Below are 18,788 nucleotides of genomic sequence, written 5' to 3' on the forward strand. Positions count from 1 at the left end.
GTGTTTGCATTTCTGGATTATATGAGATTGGGCTTATAATCCATCCAAGCCAATGATTTGGTTTAAAAGTTTCAAACTCGTGAATTCAAATTGATTCAAAACACAATCCCCTTTTTTAAAGAAAAAGTTTTGGGTTCGAATTCAATAGTTTCCTCATTTTTTTTTTGTAATAATTAAAAAAAGAGACTAATTAATTATAATTCACACGTGATTTGCATTACTTATATATATTTACCTTTTATATTCTCTTTCTTTGAGTTCTTAGAAAGATTTTTCTACAACATTATTCTTGGGCTTAAAAATCACAATTAAAAATATAAATCCGTACCAGTAAGTGATCAACCAAGTCGTTGTAGTATAGTGGTGAGTATTCCCGCCTGTCACGCGGGTGACCCGGGTTCGATCCCCGGCAACGGCGTACTCTTTTATAATTTTTTTCAACTTTTTGTGATTTTTAAGATGTTGACAAAACATCAAATGAAAGCCCGTCTAGCTCAGTCGGTAGAGCGCAAGGCTCTTAACCTTGTGGTCGTGGGTTCGAGCCCCACGGTGGGCGTCTTCCCTTAACTTTATTATAATTAAGTTTTAACCAAAATAAGGCTAATGGTCTTTTCATCGGACAATTTGATGTGCCAGTAGACCACAATATATATGATATATGGGCCTTGTGTACCTTAACGGCTTCTTGGGCCTATGTTCATTATGTATTTATTTATTTTTTAACACGTTAATAAATTCAAATTAACAGTCAAAACATACTTAATATGGCATAAATTATCTATAGTATATTATATCTTTACTTGTGTGTTTTATAATAATTGATGAACACCTTATCGGTGTCTCAATTTATTTGTTTGCCGTCTACTTTAGTTTTTGAATTATTTTGAAAGTTTTTTCTCCTCGACCTCCACTCAATTTCTGCCTTTCTTTTTCTTCCCTTACTTATCTCTTAATAACTTCACACAAATTTTATATTTTACTATTTTTTATTTATTTATCTAACATAAATATTTTGAAAAAATAACAATTATATTATTTAAGTTTAAACTTAATTACATACGTAGAGTGTGCTATCCATGTTAGTTGTATGTTATTGAAAAGGGTCTTTTCGGTGTCTAAATTAATTTTAATTTGTTTAAAATTTAAAATTAATTAATTATTTTTAACTTTCTCACTCTTGATGGTCTTCCAATACTACATTTTGGTAGCTTTTCTTCCTCATGTATTTTTATCTTATTTTAGGTAATTTTTGTAACTCTATAAAGAATAAATAATATAATTTTTAAAAATTGTGTTAGGATGTGCCACTCTTATTACTATTTATTTCATTAACGACAAAATAAAATAAGTAATTGATCAAAGTCGATAGAATGTATTAAAGATAATTACACTTCATTCTCTTGAAGTTTGGTCTAATTATACGTCTACTTTTATTCATCTTCACACATTAATGCATATAAGAAGGTATACATTTAATTAGACTATAGGTGACAAATGGATGGCTTGGGTTCAAATGTATGTGCTAGATATAAATCTATCATTAGTTCATTACAATAATTTCTTATTTTTTTAATAGAATTTTGAACTCCCGTCAAATCTCGTCACTAATTTTTAACAAGTTATATAATTATATAGTTTTAGCCTTTAATAATTGCTTTTTCTCAACATTGCACCAAACTTTTTTATTCATTCAAATCTCTGTTCAATTTGGTTGGATCTCATTTGAACAAATAAACACTCATAAGAAGCAGTAGTTTACTAATTACCAAAATTAGAGGTTATCATGCTTCTTCCTTTTAAAGTCACATAAAAATATAATTATTTAACAAATACTATATTTATATAATTTTCAAAGTGAATTTAAAAATATTTTATAATCATGAATATGGTAGCATCTTTTTTCATTTGTGTAGTATTATTAAGAAAAATAATATTTTCAATCATATGAGACGTATCTAGTTGTGCTTAGTTAAACACACGACTCACATTTAACTCATGATTATAGTAACATATTTATTAATTATATGATATGATAAAAAATATTAATTTATTGATTAATAAAAAGTTAAACGTAACGAAGCCCATTTGAAATCTATTAAAATCTTATGGGACATATGATCCAGTTGGACTTAATTAGACACGTAACTGATGTTGAACTCGTGACTATAGTAATATTTTTCATCAATTGCTTGATATTATTACAAATAATATTTGGTTGACTAATAAAAAACTTCAATATGACAAAACCACTTAGGAAGCATAATATAATTTAATTTACTCCAAATGAAAATCATTTAGCCCAATCCAAAGCTAAATGAATTGAGTTAGAATCATTGAATGGAAACTCAAATTGCCACCACAGCATATATACAAATAATAAGTTGGTATAAGTATCAGGTTTATGAATAGGATGGTACCAATCCAATCCTTAAGAATTATACATGGGAGAGATGGTCAAAAGTTTCAATACAGATTGGTAGGAAGTTTGAACCTCTGGAATCCTAATGCCTCCTTTCCAATGGAAACAAAGAAATGCTTGACTTAACGTGAATGTCGTTGTAGTATAGTGGTGAGTATTCCCGCCTGTCACGCGGGTGACCCGGGTTCGATCCCCGGCAACGGCGTACTCTTTTAAATATTTTTTCAAGTACAGAATCGATTAAAATGTATTTTACAGAACAGTGAACAAAAGCCCGTCTAGCTCAGTCGGTAGAGCGCAAGGCTCTTAACCTTGTGGTCGTGGGTTCGAGCCCCACGGTGGGCGTCTCCTTAACTCGAATTTCTATGTTTATTTCTTTTTCAATTGAGCAAAATGCATAACACCCCCTCTATTTTGGTAAAATAGCGTGAAATTCCCTTATATTAATTTGATAGACAAAATAACTCCTGTGATTTATAGAATATAACAAAGAAAACCCTCTCTATTAGAAACAAATAGAGAGTAGTTGATACTCGCCTTTTGTGCGATTGAGTTTCATTTTTTACTTTTTTGAGGATTACTTAAGTGTGTAAATATCCATTTTATCCCTATCTTTCATGATTTAAATACATTTTATATTAATTTATTTATATTATGTACTTATATATATTTTATTAATTTAAATTATTATTGAGTTCAAATATATTACAAGAAATTATTATTTATTTATGAAATTTATTAATTTAAATATAAAACTAAACAATATTTAAATTTTTTAAAAATTAAAAATTTAAAATACACAATACAAATTTATTATTCTAAAATTATTTTTAAATTAAAAATTCATATAAAATATAAAAATTATTTAAAATAATTGTATATTGTTAGTAAATTATTATTAATTGAAATATATTTTATTTTGTCATAAAATGTACTGGTTAAATATCAAAATACCAACAAATTATATTAACTATATTAATTGGTAAAGCTTATTAAGTGAACACAAGTTGGTATGATATTGAATTGTTTATTGTGATACATTATTTTAGCCCCCTACATTGTTCCCATTAATTCAAATTCTGAAATCCACCTCATGAGTTCAGTATCCTAATAAGAGTGACATATTATGATGACTTGACTGTGCCTTCCCCTCTCTACCTCTTCTTTTCCATACATATTTCACATATACAACATGGTTTAAAATATTTTATTCTAACCATTTCTTAACATGTACCAATGAGTAGTAATTAATTCATGGTATTTGTATTTATTTTATTGTTTTATTTATTTTTTAACATCCTACAATACAATATTTTTATTATATTGTTGGATAAAGCTTGATACGTCGTTTCTAATGTAGAAAAATGTCTATTGATATTATCATCAGTATCACTACTTTCGAAATTTTGAACTATGATTTATACTATTAATACCTGATTTGCTTTAATAAATTAAGTTGGATATGTATTAAAATTGAGCCATATTGTCATGTTTACTTAAATTTTGATCAACCAGACAAGACATTATTGTAATCCCACCCGAAGAGGGAGTGTTTCCCTCTATTCTCTCAATCTATAGTGCCAAATGATATAGAAGAAACTATGTTTGGAGTTGAGTGGATAATTGAGAGGTTTTGTCATAATTCTGAAAAATCATAAATTTCTCCCAAATTTTAACCATGGGAACTAAATTATCACAAATTAATCCTAAATTTTATTATTTTAAATGCATAAAAAATGTTAATTTATTACATCACCACCAATCATCCATTTATGTATTAAGCATTAATCTCAACCCACAAAGTGTAAAATATACTAACCCTTCCTATTATTTTATTCATTCTTCAAACACCTTCAACTAAACATCTTACATATTGTACTAAATAATTCATTCGATATGATGTATTATAATTGGTCGCATAAATGTGAATGTCGTTGTAGTATAGTGGTGAGTATTCCCGCCTGTCACGCGGGTGACCCGGGTTCGATCCCCGGCAACGGCGTACTCTTTTCTAATCTTTTTCAACTTTATATCAATTTTTAAGGTATTGACAAAACATTAAATGAAAGCCCGTCTAGCTCAGTCGGTAGAGCGCAAGGCTCTTAACCTTGTGGTCGTGGGTTCGAGCCCCACGGTGGGCGGTTACATGTTACATTTTATTTTAGTTCCTTTTGAGTATTACCAGACAGACAATTTGATGGGCCAGAGTTCCATAACGAATAAGGCTCTTGTGGACTTTCTGTACCATAACTGCTTCTTGGGTTTATAATCATCTAATCAGGCATCCACCTATCTACATATTTCGATATTTAAATCAATAAAGTCAGAAGAAATAAGTGCTAGTAATAGTAGATTGTCCCATGTACTTTGAATGTTGGGCGCCAATAAAATTTGGTATAATTAAGACTCCATGATCATAGATTTCAATTCCACTAATGTGTAGATAGCTGTCATAATAAATAGTTTTTGACTGATTATACATATTTGATATTAATAATTATCATACATTAATTGCTGATAATTGAAATTTATAAAATAGTTGTAGACAGTTCACTTAAAAAAAATCCTCAAATGATGGGCTATTTATGCCAATACTCTACTTAGATGAATCATATGACATATAACATGGGAGATCTAACTACAATTTACCATCAGATTTACTCGTTATAGATTTCAGTGAAACTGCGTGGATCCTAATTTTATTTAAATATTTGCATGACATTTAAGAATATTTTAAATAGTTTGATTTATCATAATAATAGACCCCACATGAGACCCCAAAAATAACTATAAATAAATTATATTAGTAGATATAAGAGGGAGTGTGGAACTTAGGGGCCAATACATTACAGAGCAACATCCCATTAAATTACAGTAAAGTGCTTTTTGCAGCTTTAGAAAAGCAGAAAGCAAAAATAGGCCAAAACTACAACTTAAATATATATATATATATATATATATATAGAGAGAGAGAGAGAGAGAGAGAGAGAGAGAGAGAGAGAGAGAGATGAAATTAAGAGATTTAGTGTGTAGTTAATTAAAGTGTTGATAAGAAGAGATCCCATCTATCACTATGAATCTCTCTCTCAATGGAGCTGTAATAAAAGTGCCCAAACTTTATGTTAATGTTTAAATTATGGATTTAATTAATATGAACAGCTCTATATGGATGATATCCTTGGTGGATATAAAGCATGCATTAATGCCACCTATATGTACGTATATTAATTAATTGTTGGGATATATCAACTGATTTTTGGATTAAAATAAGCACAAGTAGTTGACTGTGCTTACATGGAAATTTGTTGAAAAACCTTAATTCATAATATCACTATTATTATTAATCATATATATATATATATATATATATTGAGTAACACTATTTTTTTGTTTTATTGAAGTAATGATTTTCGTGATTTATTAATGACAAAATTGTATATGAATTGTCAGTACTGCTATAGTTGGTAACAAAAAAATTATGTATATATGAAGTTGTCATTATAAACTATCGTACATGCATAATGATAATTTGATGATAAAAAATATTATTATTATTATTATTAATTACCAGTCGACATATATTATTAATTCTCAACTTATAATTTTATCTCATCTCGGAATAATGAGATGAAATAAGTTTGACTGGATGTAATTTGTTTTGAGTATGTAATTAGATGCATTGAGATAAAATCTTAATGACGATATATAGTTGGTTTGATGTATAAAAAAGTGCCAAGTAAGGCGAAAAAATATATTTCTTGAGAGATGTGAAATATATATTTTTTAAGATGAAATTTTTTTTATTTACTTTCAAAGATATGCTCAACACAGGCAAACCAACCTTAGTAGCATTTGCTGCTGAAGGTTTACACTGCGACGTGTCAAGAAATGTATGGATAAGAATATCCCGGGTTCTTGAAATGGACAAGAAATAATATACATTAAAAATGAATATAATAAAAAGTAGGGTTTTGGTGAGATAAATGATTGGAAGTAGTATATATTTTATAAAGCAAAACAAGAAAGAAACAATGTTGATTTGTGCATTCTAGAGTTCAATAATTGAATATTTAACCCCACCACCACTCCACATTTTCTTTTCCCTTTATGGGTCACTCTCTAGAGTCTACACTTTTGCTTTTTATGTTTGGTTTTTAGGTCTTTAAACCCAAAAAAAAAAAAAAAAAAAAAGGATTAAAACCTAATTCCTAAACAAAGTCAATTTTGTGGGCTATTATTCAACCTATTATTTTTTTTATTTTGATAATTAAATAAAAAGAGTATTGGACGATCAATGTAACAATTCTCTTTAAACGTGATCGAAAAAATATTTTATTATTGTGGAATATATGTCGTAACTACTATACGAGAGGTAAGTGCACTACTACAACGTCATCGAAATGCAAAGTAAACCAAACATGACGAGACTGTCATCGCAAACTCTTATGTTGTATTTGGATTGACGACATTGGGTCGAAGGATTTCAAATCCGTAATAATAATTTCATTTTGAATATATTGATTTTGTGATATTGTGGACGATGGATTTTAAATGTATTTAATATAAAGTTATTTAAAAAATTTATTTTTAATCCAAATCATTTTATCTAAATATAACTTTTGATTATTTAATCTCGTGGCCTATCTTATGAGAACATGCAATTCTTTTCATTTAAATTTGCTTCTTGATAGTATATATATTTCAGCCTGTAAATAGTAACTTGTGAAATTATTTATATAAAAACTTATATATGTACATATGTTCATCACATTATGATTAAAGGACGATGAATCAGACAGATGTCACTATCATTCAAATCCACGTGTCCTCACAATGCAATAATTTGATCACTTGTAAATTACTACTGTTAATTAGATATTTTCATGAAACTATAGTTTTCAATTATCGTATCTTTGTCCTCTTAAATATCTTATAATATATACTCATGCATGGAACAGGAGATTATTTAGTAATTCGATATTTTCAAATCGTATGTGCTTAATTATTATAATATTGTGTTTAAAGGACGTTCGAATATGTTAATTGAGGATTTTGGGTTTAAATTTCAATATGGAAATAGGAGTACATAAATAGAAGGGAAAAAGAATACAAGCAAATCCTATGTGATATTGCAAATGAGTAAATAAAAAAAAAATTATCCCACTGTATTTTTTAAAAATACAATAATTTACCCCTCTTGTGTTTTTCAGAATAAAACAATTTACCTCTCTGTAAGTAAATTGGTTCAGTTTAAAAAACACAAAGGGGTAAATTACTATTTTTTTTTAATAAAAGAACAATTTATTTATTTGTAATATCATAAGGGATAAACTGCATTAAACCATAATTAAAAGTGAATATGAGTGTTTAATCAAAAATTAGTTGTTTAATATTTTTACCCTTTCTCAAATTATTATAGGGAGAATAATTTGGAAAAGGGCATTTATTTTATATTTAAGTTGGAATTTACCTCAAATAAATGACCAAATTTCTGTAGGGATTTCTAGTAGTCAATTTTTTCCTATTAAATTCCATCAAATGACACTACAAGAAAATAACTCAATAGTTATGAAAAAATTTAATATTAAAATTAATTGTCGAGCTAATTAATAAATAATTTTTACTAATTATATATATATTGTTGTTTTTAGCTTTATTTTTTGTAACGTGAATAATATGTACCATTCTTTGTTGGTCTGCAATTTGATTTAAACATCCTTTCTCCAAAAAATAAATTTCAAAATAAAAATAACAAAAGATAAGTTGATAAAATGAAAATACTTATTTATATATGTTTGGATATATAAATATAATTAAGTCACTTTCCCCCCTCCCCAAAAAAAAAAAAGAAGAAAAAGAAGAAAAATATAACGATAACTATTAATGTGTGCATTTTTTTCCTCAAAACTACCGAATAAACACACGTAAGTTTACCCAAAAAGAAATATCTAAAATACAATATTACAAAATAAATAAATAAACTTATGATCGTCCAATTACAGCCGCAAAATCCCATCAACTCCCACATTCCAAATACTATACTTAATAGTAATTAATCATTTTCAATAAAGATTTGGTAAAATTAGGGTTTGCAAAATTTCCATATATGACAATTTTAGGGTATGACAAAAGGTACCTAAAGCACACCCAATTTTCAATTTCCCAAAAGTAATAATGGCACGGAACACTTGAAAGTTTTAATAATAATCTAATAATATAAATGGACCACCATCCATATATATATATATATATATATGATGTGGAAGTGGGGAAATTAAATTAAAGTTTGCATATTTAAAAGAAGTTATGGGCATGAAAGAAATCAAACTTTTCTTGTAAAGTCTCTTTGTAAGCTTGCACTTTCACCTTATATTGCCAACTTTGCCCACCATAGAGGGCTTTCATGAGCACGAGAGATGTCCTGATTTTTGTAAGTGTGGTTGTAATAACATCCTTAAATCAAGCATTTAGTTGTTCTTTTTGGTACAACTTTATGTAGTCCATGGATTTTGAGTTGAGGTTTTGTATAGTACTAGTTTGGACAACATATTCAACGTGTGTATTTAAAATTCTACTACGTTCAATTAATTATTTTTGTAGTAAAATTCCTTGGTTATTTGAATTTATTAGACCAAATAAGCTGGTAATTATAAGAAAAACAAAAAAAAAAAGATGAAAATAAAAGTTAATTTGGGGAGAAGAGAGGGGATATATATATATATATATAGTTCAGTTGAGGAAAAAAAATAATTTAATCAATATGCCAAAAAAAATATGATGGATATGTTATAAAATTAATCTTGTCCAATTTTTCCACCACGACCCTTAATAATTAATTAATTATAAATTAATCCTCCACTTCGATCGGATCAACCATTATAAATTGATCGATGTCAACCATAATATATCCATATAAAATGGAGAACTCAACATTTCTCACGAGATTCAAGTAAAAATATAGCGATTTACCCATACTTATATTTTATTTAATTTGAATATGGAGAATTTGAACCTTATTAATAATTATGACATTCACTTTTAATTATAGCTTATCATGATCACAATTGAGTTTTGATAAATCTATATATCCTAAAAAAATAAAAAATAAAGATAAAAACTTTAGTTCGTTTTCATCACTTTGATCTTGATGTAGATGTTTGTACATTAATTAATCCACCAAAATCATTGAAAATGACACCCCCAAAATTATTGAATTGCATGCTTCGCTTAATGCACAAGGCTACGTAATTAATATATACTATGGAACCAATTAACCCACCAATTCTACATGTGGCTTCATTTTAGCCCCATAATTATTTATTTCATGAGTCAGAAATATGCAGCCACTACAAATTTACGTATGGGACCATTGTGAGATATTTTTGCATATGATATAAACCAAATCATTGATATATGACTATACCATTTAATTTTGAAAAATGTAGAATTGATGGGGACATTTTGTTGAATTCTAGATGGTTCTATGACATTTTTTTTTTTAATCTTTATTAGTTCTGATTTGCAGCACTTTACAACAATGTTAATGTAACACATCGTTCATCTTATTTAATGAACTGCACTAATTAAAAAGTCCATTTTATTTATGAAAATAATGTAAGCGCGCGGTGTGTTAATTATGAATATATAAAGCAGATTGTAATACATTATTATAAGGACAAAATATTTTTTTAGTCCCATAAAATAAGGGTATAATTTGTTTTGGTATCATAATTATGATAGGTGACGTTTTTAGTTATATAAAATTCAAAATCACGTATTTTTAGTTCAAAAAAAGTGATTTTGGGCCTTTTTAGTCCCACTACAATGCACATGACTTTTTGAAACTAAAAATATGTGATTATGAGTTTTATAGGACTAAAAACGACATCTGCTATAATTGTAGTATCAAAACAAATTCTGCATTTATTTGATGGGGCTAAAAAAGCATTTAGCCCGTATTATAATTACATTTGAAACCTATTAATTCTTTTTCTTCATATTTTTTTATATTTCATTTTATGGATAATTGTCATGTCATTTTTTATACATGGTCTTGTAGTTTTTTGAGTTTTTCTGGTTTTTTTGTCGTGCAAATAAAACTATGTTAATACATGATGTTAAATCGTCAGGGGCTTTAATGCAATATATTTAGGAGATAAAAGATTATTATGGTATATTTAAAATATGAGGGACCAAATTAAAAGGGAGGGGGGTGTTTATAAGTGGAATTAAGGGATTAATAGTGAGATTTGGCCAATCAACCAATAAAATTGTTACTGAAAATATATAATTTGTAACATTTAAATAATGTCATCAAAATAATAATAATATAGTCATCATTATATTCAATTGTCATTATATATGTATAACTAATTATCAATAATGATAATTTAGATTTTTTAAATTGTCTGTTAAACTTTTTAAAAATGATATTATAATAAACTAAAAGTTATCTAACTTAATACATGATATCATCCACTTCAAGAAATTATATCAGGAATAACTATGAAAAATTTAAAATACGAGTAAATTTATTGGTAATTAACAACGAATTTAGCAAAAACTAAAATTTTAAGATTTTGGGATTTTAAAACTAACATTAGAACGAAATATTTCCTTACTATAGTAAAAAGAGAATTTTAATGTTGCAAAACTTGGTAGCTGGCCTTGGCCAAAAAAAAAAAAAAAAATTAAAAAATGCTTCCCAAAATTTTGAATATTTTCTTTAATAAAATTTCTAGTAAAATCGTCAACAAAAGAATTCGATATTAAATCAGCAACGAGCTAATTAGCAAGTAAATATTTTTCCAGCTAATTTCGTTGCTTTCTATATTAGCAATGAAAAAATTCATGTTGTTGCTAATGGCATTATTTCTTGCCATGGTTAATGATAATTTCAATGTTATAACTAAATATTTGTGGCTAATATTTTAATTAGCACAGAGTCCCAAAAAAGAAAATCATCTTTTGCTACATATGCTTACCAAGTCAAGAAGCAACACAGACGGACCAGAGTTGCTTGGCAAAACATTGTTACAAATGTAGAAAAAGCAACACTTTAAAATTTAATTTGAACATGTATGAATTTTGTTTAGGTACAATTAACATGGTTATTAATAATAATTACTTTGAAAAGAGAGGATCCCTAAAAGATCCTCTTTATTGTGATACTGAAATCTCGACAGGTATATATATTGCACTATATACTCACTTTTGACACTAGTTAAAGAGATCATATCTTTTGTGTATTTTCATTCTTAATTTGTCTTTTCACCTCTTGAATTTAAATTGAATATAGTTAAATTATATAGTAAATATGATGTGTTCATTGTATGATATGTAAATCACAACGGGCTCTCTTTAGATTGTTATGATAAATATAAATATTTTTTGTTGTTTGAAAAATTACAAATACCATCTAGCTAGAATTAGCCATACGTTTAATAAATACCCCCTTGTGATTTGTTAGACGTACATTAATCTTATGGGACATTTTTAAGTTTTCAAACGATGAGAGGATATTTGTAATTATGATAAATATTAGGTGAATGAATAATTAATTAATTTTGATTTAATTTATTTCTTTGGAACTAAAATTTTCTGTTGGATTAAATTATGCATAAATGTAACTACGAATAATAGAAATTAAAACTCAATAACAAGATTTCATTTATTCATTTCTCTAAAATCTTCACTACAGAAGACATTATTATTTTTTCTCAACATATTTGGACCAAGAAATCATTCTTAGTCCACGGAAGGACCTCCACTCGTACTCAGCGATCCATGCTTTCTTACACAACTTTCAATCTATGTCGTCATATCATCTGATTCTTGAACCACCCGGCGAACGAGAGAAAGCCGTATGCATGAAATTTCGGAATGGAATCGAATTTCATGATCATTTGATCCCATATTTCAGGAAATTTTCAAGAGTAGCCCAACCGAGCCGTGGAATTTTGCTGCCTCAAATCCCTATAGAACTTCATGATGAACTCTTCAGCCGCTTCATCCACATGGCTATCTTCGTCAATATCCCTCAACGGGAACGGCGAATCAGTCACCCTCAGCTGCCTCACGACTGGGCTCCGCCCAAATCCTGGCAGGGCTGGAGATGCCGTGGCGCTGTTGATTATCTCCAGGGCTGCCGCGACTATGCTGGGGTCGATGGGCTGCGGTGCGTGGGAGCGCTTGCGCTTGTTGAGGTGGAAAATAGGGTAAGCGGGGCTGTTGCTGCAGCTGAACTCATACGCGTTGGGGAAGGAGAGGTGGCGGTCGCCGCCAGACGTGGCCGTGGAGTGGTGGTGGAACATGAGACTCTGTATGGCGGCTTTGCCGGCGATCTTGCCACGCTTCATCATCATGTTGAGATCAGCTAATAATTTGCCCTTGGAAATTCCTTTTCTGAGCATGAAATAGACCACTCGGACTATTTTCCATATTTTCTTGGCCAAAATTGGTAGATTTTGCTCCATTTTTTGCTATTTTTGGATCCCTTTTGTTTGGTTGATTTTCAGATGGTTTTTGGTGTGTGTGTTTGATTGTTGAGGGAGAAAAAATGGAAGAAGATTGATATATATGATTGTTTTCATGTGATGGATGGTGCAAGTGGAAGTGGTATTTAAAGGCCGAGCAACAAGAAAAAGACACACCAATTTGTAGTTTAATTAAAAGAGTGGTAGAATTGCACGGAAACTTCAAGCTATTATTTAAGTTATATGTTTTATTTGCTCAATTATTAATGAGAGTACTAATCACAAATAGACTCATAAATTTGCCAACCACGTTTTGTATGATGGGTAAAATTGAGAATTCATAATAAAAAAATATACATATATAAATTTAAGTCTAACAAATATGGAATAGTAGTTTCTTTCTTTTTTTTTTTTTAATTTTTGTTTTATTATTTAAATCTATTCGTCGATTCAAATCATCTATGTATTAAATTAATTTTTAAATTTAAATATTAGATGGTGTAATAAGCCACATATTATAAAAAGTAAAAGAATAAAAAAAACTTATATATACGTTATCACTTTGTATTTCATGAGGCTATATGAAAGACTCGTTAACATCATTCAATTAATAAGTATGACACATTTTATATATGTGTATAATTTTTAAAAAAATATTTAAAATAAAAATAAATTATATTATTTATTTGTTGTAGGAAAAAAAACCCTAAAATAAGATAAAGAAACATAAGGAAATAAAATACCAAAAATTAGTTGTAGAAGATCATGATCAAGGAAGTTAAAGTAATTAATTAATTTGAGATTTTTTAAAAAATGACAGACTAAAATTAATTTAAACACCAAAAGGACCCTCTCCAATAATATATAGTATAAATATTAGGGATTAATTATATTTACACCCGTCACCTATGGAAGGCATGTTAAAGTAATATTTATGAAAATGAGTAATATGAACCCATCTCATCACATGAAATCAATAAAAAAAAGTTAATATAATAATTTATATTTGAATTAAAAATTAGTATAAATAATAAAAATATATATTTGGCCATATTATTCATCTTAAAAAATTACTTTGACGTCCCTTCTACCTTTTGATAATTACAAAAACACCCCTAAGAACATTTCTATCCTTGAAAAATTATTTTAGAGGTTGACCTAATCAACAAGGGAATTTTTGAATTTTAAATGCTGTCGGGGTTGATTTTTGTAGTTTTTCAAAAGATAATGGTAGTTTATATAAAAAGATAATAGTTAAGGGGGTGTAAATATAATTATCCCCAAATATTATATACTATACCATGGTATGGATTCTAACTGCATGGGGTTTAAAGCATTTTAACCCCCCCCCCCCCCCCCATTTCAAAATGTTATAAAAGAAAATTCTTTATTAAATATAATGGTAAAAAGAACCCTGTGACCTTAGTTCATTTGTATCTTGTCGATGTCTAAAATTTTGGATCTTAATAAAGAGTATGGATATACCACAAAAAATTGAAAGGCTCTTTGGAATAGAAGCTACCTATAGTTCAAATCAAAATTTCTATAACAATAATGGACTTTTAGGAGTGGTAATCGGTAAAATCAGATTAAAATTTCGATAAATTGGAATACCATATATCGAATACTAACCTAAATTAATTGATTGATTTCAATAATAATCAATTTTCTTCTGGAATTTCGGTTCAATATCGTAATAGTAAATCAAATTCTAATTAAAAAGAAGAAAAAATTAAGTACTAAAAACAATAACCATGTTCTATACCTACTTTTTTATTTTAGATAAGTAAAATAACAAAGAAAAACGGATAGGTATAAAATATATACATAAAAATTAAATAAAAAATGTATATAGAGTACTACTGATTTTGGTATTGGTACGGTTGGATAAACCAAAACTACAAATTGAATCCCAAATTAATTTTCATAAAAATAAAAATCGACCGCAAATTCTCCAAAGTTTCAAATTCGACTTCAATACATACTAAATTTTTAATTTGAATTCGATTCAATCAATTTATGAAAATGTGAATATTCCTGCTACTCTTATAAGGATGATGCACGTTCAATAAAATTGGTGTGCTGCGGTCATGCTACTATATATGTGTTTTTTTTTTTTTTTTTATTTACTAAAAAGGAATGTTACGAAGAAAGTACGACTTTTAATTTCCAGAAACCCGCCTTCTCCTAACCCCTGATTGATAGTACGTACGTTCCCATTGGTTAAGTAATGGTAGTTTTGACTCTTTCTTTCCGTCTTTTGAAGTGCTTTCATTACACTACTTTTTTAAGTGCTTTGTAATAACCTTTTTGAGTTCAACGCATGCGCATCTTCAATTATCTTTTCTCTGCAAAATATCTCAACGTATTTACGTGCACATGAAATTTGTGTTGAAATGTACAATGTTGCATATTTGTTGTATCAAATTCTACTGCATCCTTTATTTCATCTAATATGTCCACGTCACGTTTATAAAATCTTTTCTTAAATAAATAAAAAATATAATTTTTGTACATATAGCGCGTATATATTAAATGGAATAGAAAATATAATCTGATCATTGAAGCTGAATTACGGGATTTAGAGAGTAATATTAGTCACTAGAAGCAATATGAACTTTTTTGTTTGAGTTAATCATCATGGTTAGAAGTAAAAAATCAAAGTGAATACTAATTAACCGCAACTGTGCAACAAGTATTAGCCATTGTTTGTGCATGTGAGGACAAAATATGTGGTACATAATTTTACCATAGGTTTTTAACTATGGCTGATGTTATTTTGCGTTGATTTTACTTGATATCGGTACATAATATTGACTCATCATGATTTTTTTAAGCTGTAATAATTCATAGTAGAGGGAATAATTCATTTTTCGACAGTGAGTGAATGGTAAAAGTCACAAAAGCAGATGAATATTCTCGTTAATTTTACTTAAGCATGAAGTTATTTTTAATTTTCGATGTTAATTAAGTCCAAACCCCAACTTTCTGTCGTGAGCAACTTCCTCCCTCCTTCCTTCCACAATACCATGCTATAAAATAATAATGATAAATATATATATTAAAAAAAATTACCAATTTTGTGAATTATTTACAGTGAAAAATTAGATTAAACAGCTGTTCAATGTATATATGTAGAGAAAAGTAGGTGCAACATATAATTAAGCTGGTAGGTAGTTCGACCTGATTAATTTTTTCTGCTTACAACTTAGCACAGCTGTTCACGACTTATATTAAAACATGGCAAAAGCCTGGAAAAGCTCAGCACTTGGATTCCCATAAAGCCAAACACGTCTTTATTTATGTGTATTCCTTCCTTACTTTTTCTGCATATACTACGAATATTTCCGACCCTACTTTACTGTTCTTTATTATGCTTTTGCAGCACTTCAATATTGATGAATTAAGCTCAACTTAAGACCGTATTTGCCGGACCAACTTTTTGACCACGTTGTTTCAATTGTGTGTGTATTGCTACTGGAAATAAGCTGTCCGCACCCATCTTTTAATACTTGCTATAAACAAAAATTTCGAGTTGAATCGATAAAAGTAATCGGTCTGAATTTGAGTCCTTGGACATGACAAGTTATCAAGTACGAATGTACTTTTTTGTTGAATAAGCATTCGAGCTCGACTAATTGAGGTTGATATGATTAGTGGAAAAAAGACATATCAAATACTCGAATTTTAATTAACTCTTGCTGAATCAAAAAATTTAAAACTTGGTAAATAGAAAAATTCAAATAAGTACATATGAAAAATACATGTTCGACTGAATTGTACCAGTTTATATATATCCCTAAATGCTGAATACGTAAATATCCATATATATATATATATATATATATATATGTATGCAGCCTAAGAGCAATATAGTTAAAAAAAGGCTATATTTGATCTAATTACATATTAGATATATTACATTTTTCATATAGTCGGTGCATAATTTAAGAAGGCAGTACAAAAGAGAATATTAGTGTAATAAAAAGAAATTAAGTGAGAATGTTAATATTGTCACTAATTATATATATTTAATGATGAGAATGTTTATTTTGTCACAATGATTAATGTAATTATAATTTTAATGGTTTCTATTATTTTGTAAAATTATTATTATGAAGAAATAGTGACAAAAAAATCTGCACAAAGTTGCATAAAGTATAATTAATGATCACTCATGTATAGTAACGACATAGTGACAACTATTATAGATGTGTCACCAATTATTTTTAGTGACAACTTTATGCACAATTTTTATTACTAATAATTATATAGTGACAAAATAAGAATTGTTGTCACTTAATATATATTTTTAATGATAATTTTAACATTGTAATTTGATAGTTTGTCAATAATATTATATTTTCTTATAGTGGGAGTGATTAATCACGTAACAAAAATCTTATCTGAATAAAAAATTTCGTTATAAGAAGATGCAACATGAGCACAATATTGATGGGTGCATGCATCAACGGCAGGGAGCAATACGTCATTGATATTCGATCGATCTATCACTAAATAAATTACAATAAATTCATATAAAGCGAGATAAATATCTATATATTTGTTATTTGATAAGACTTAAATTCATATTTCAAACTTATTTATAGATTTTCAATGTTAATTATTAAACTAAAACATCATTGATCAGTGACGGATGTTCTATGGGCAGCAAAAATGACAAACACACGCGAAATCCAGAGGAAATACTCATAATGTTGGACTTTAGGATGCATCAAAGCGAATTAAGGCAAAACCCGAAATTTTATATTGTCGTAATCAAGATTGAAAATAGTACATCTGATCAGTACAGATAGCTTTATCCCATATTCAAATGTGGAAAAAAAAAAAAAGAAAGAAAGAAATAAGAGACATTCATGTCTAATATTTGTACGTGTCGGATTTAGGTGAAGCAATGAAGCGGATGATGAAAAAAGCCACAGGTACAGATAATGCGTACCTAGGCGACAACACAGGTCTTCAATTATATATCCAATTTTCCATTTTCTTATCAATATCCATTTAAAAAATAATTAAATCAAGTCATATATACTACTCATTAATCCCTTACAATATATATATATATATATATATTCTGATATCTCATTTCTTTGTAATATTTTATATGAAGATTGTAAATAAATCAAATAAATATTCACTCTAAATTTTAAAATCATTTTTTTTTAATAAACATAGCCAAAAAAGATTTTTATTGGTCGAGTATTGATCGAAGATATATATATACATGGGCATACGATGTATTGTCAATAGAAATTAAGATATTGGGATTGGACTTGTAAATCAATTCATAACTTTTCGAGCACAATCAATAGTCATTCGAACTTATTTAAATATTACATTAATAATTCCATATAATGCATATTTAGAAAATAAAAAATGTACTATTAAAATAAACGTACACTGATATAATTATATAAATATATATATAGTGGAAAATTGGGAAAAAGCAGTAGTGTTGGTTGGATTTAGGGTATGTGGATGATTGATTGTGGTTGTGGAAGGCAACACGCCAAACCCAAACACACCCCACTTTGCTTCCGACATTAGGTTTTCTTTCATTCACGATCGCATGGTAATTTTTATTATAATAATAATAATAATGTTAGAAGAGGACAACCGACACGTGTCCCCCGACAACAATCTTTCTAGCTAAGTAAACCACTCTGTCAGAATAAAAGTTAAAAACCATTTTCACTCTCACGCACACGCACAGACAGGGCAGTGACATTTACGCGACACTTTGTTTCCTCAACAGCTGCGCAGCTTCAGAACCAAACAATACACCTTTTGCACCTTGTTTTCTTCACACATCGGTCACCTCTCTCATATCATTGCAACAATAATTTCATCAAACTAATAAAATAAAATTATCT

General features: G+C 28.4%; 1 protein-coding gene and 6 non-coding genes across 7 annotated transcripts; 6 read left to right on the forward strand and 1 right to left on the reverse strand.

The window, feature by feature from the left end:
- The first annotated feature begins 346 nt into the window (after positions 1 to 346).
- On the forward strand, positions 347 to 418 carry TRNAD-GUC (transfer RNA aspartic acid (anticodon GUC)). Its single transcript has one exon. It is a non-coding gene; the product is annotated as a tRNA-Asp (tRNA).
- A 65-nt stretch (positions 419 to 483) lies between these two features.
- On the forward strand, positions 484 to 556 carry TRNAK-CUU (transfer RNA lysine (anticodon CUU)). The gene has a single exon. It is a non-coding gene; the product is annotated as a tRNA-Lys (tRNA).
- A 1,996-nt stretch (positions 557 to 2,552) lies between these two features.
- On the forward strand, positions 2,553 to 2,624 carry TRNAD-GUC (transfer RNA aspartic acid (anticodon GUC)). The gene has a single exon. It is a non-coding gene; the product is annotated as a tRNA-Asp (tRNA).
- Positions 2,625 to 2,691: 67 nt separating this feature from the next.
- TRNAK-CUU (transfer RNA lysine (anticodon CUU)) lies at positions 2,692 to 2,764 on the forward strand. The gene has a single exon. It is a non-coding gene; the product is annotated as a tRNA-Lys (tRNA).
- Positions 2,765 to 4,349: 1,585 nt separating this feature from the next.
- On the forward strand, positions 4,350 to 4,421 carry TRNAD-GUC (transfer RNA aspartic acid (anticodon GUC)). The gene has a single exon. It is a non-coding gene; the product is annotated as a tRNA-Asp (tRNA).
- A 66-nt stretch (positions 4,422 to 4,487) lies between these two features.
- On the forward strand, positions 4,488 to 4,560 carry TRNAK-CUU (transfer RNA lysine (anticodon CUU)). The gene has a single exon. It is a non-coding gene; the product is annotated as a tRNA-Lys (tRNA).
- Positions 4,561 to 12,064: 7,504 nt separating this feature from the next.
- LOC105163738 (uncharacterized) lies at positions 12,065 to 13,018 on the reverse strand. The gene has a single exon (XM_011082190.3). It carries the CDS (start codon positions 12,892 to 12,894, stop codon positions 12,349 to 12,351), a length of 546 nt encoding a protein of 181 aa, XP_011080492.1. The 5' UTR covers positions 12,895 to 13,018; the 3' UTR covers positions 12,065 to 12,348.
- Positions 13,019 to 18,788: the final 5,770 nt, after the last annotated feature.

Source organism: Sesamum indicum, linkage group LG1, assembly GCF_026168435.1.
Source record: "Sesamum indicum cultivar Baizhima isolate 11 linkage group LG1, ASM2616843v1, whole genome shotgun sequence".
In the NCBI taxonomy this organism is placed as follows: domain Eukaryota; kingdom Viridiplantae; phylum Streptophyta; class Magnoliopsida; order Lamiales; family Pedaliaceae; genus Sesamum; species Sesamum indicum.

Coding starts and splice junctions, on each gene's coding strand:
- LOC105163738 (XM_011082190.3), bottom strand. CDS start 12,894: ATGGAGCAAAATCTACCAATTTTGGCCAAGAAAATATGGAAAATAGTC.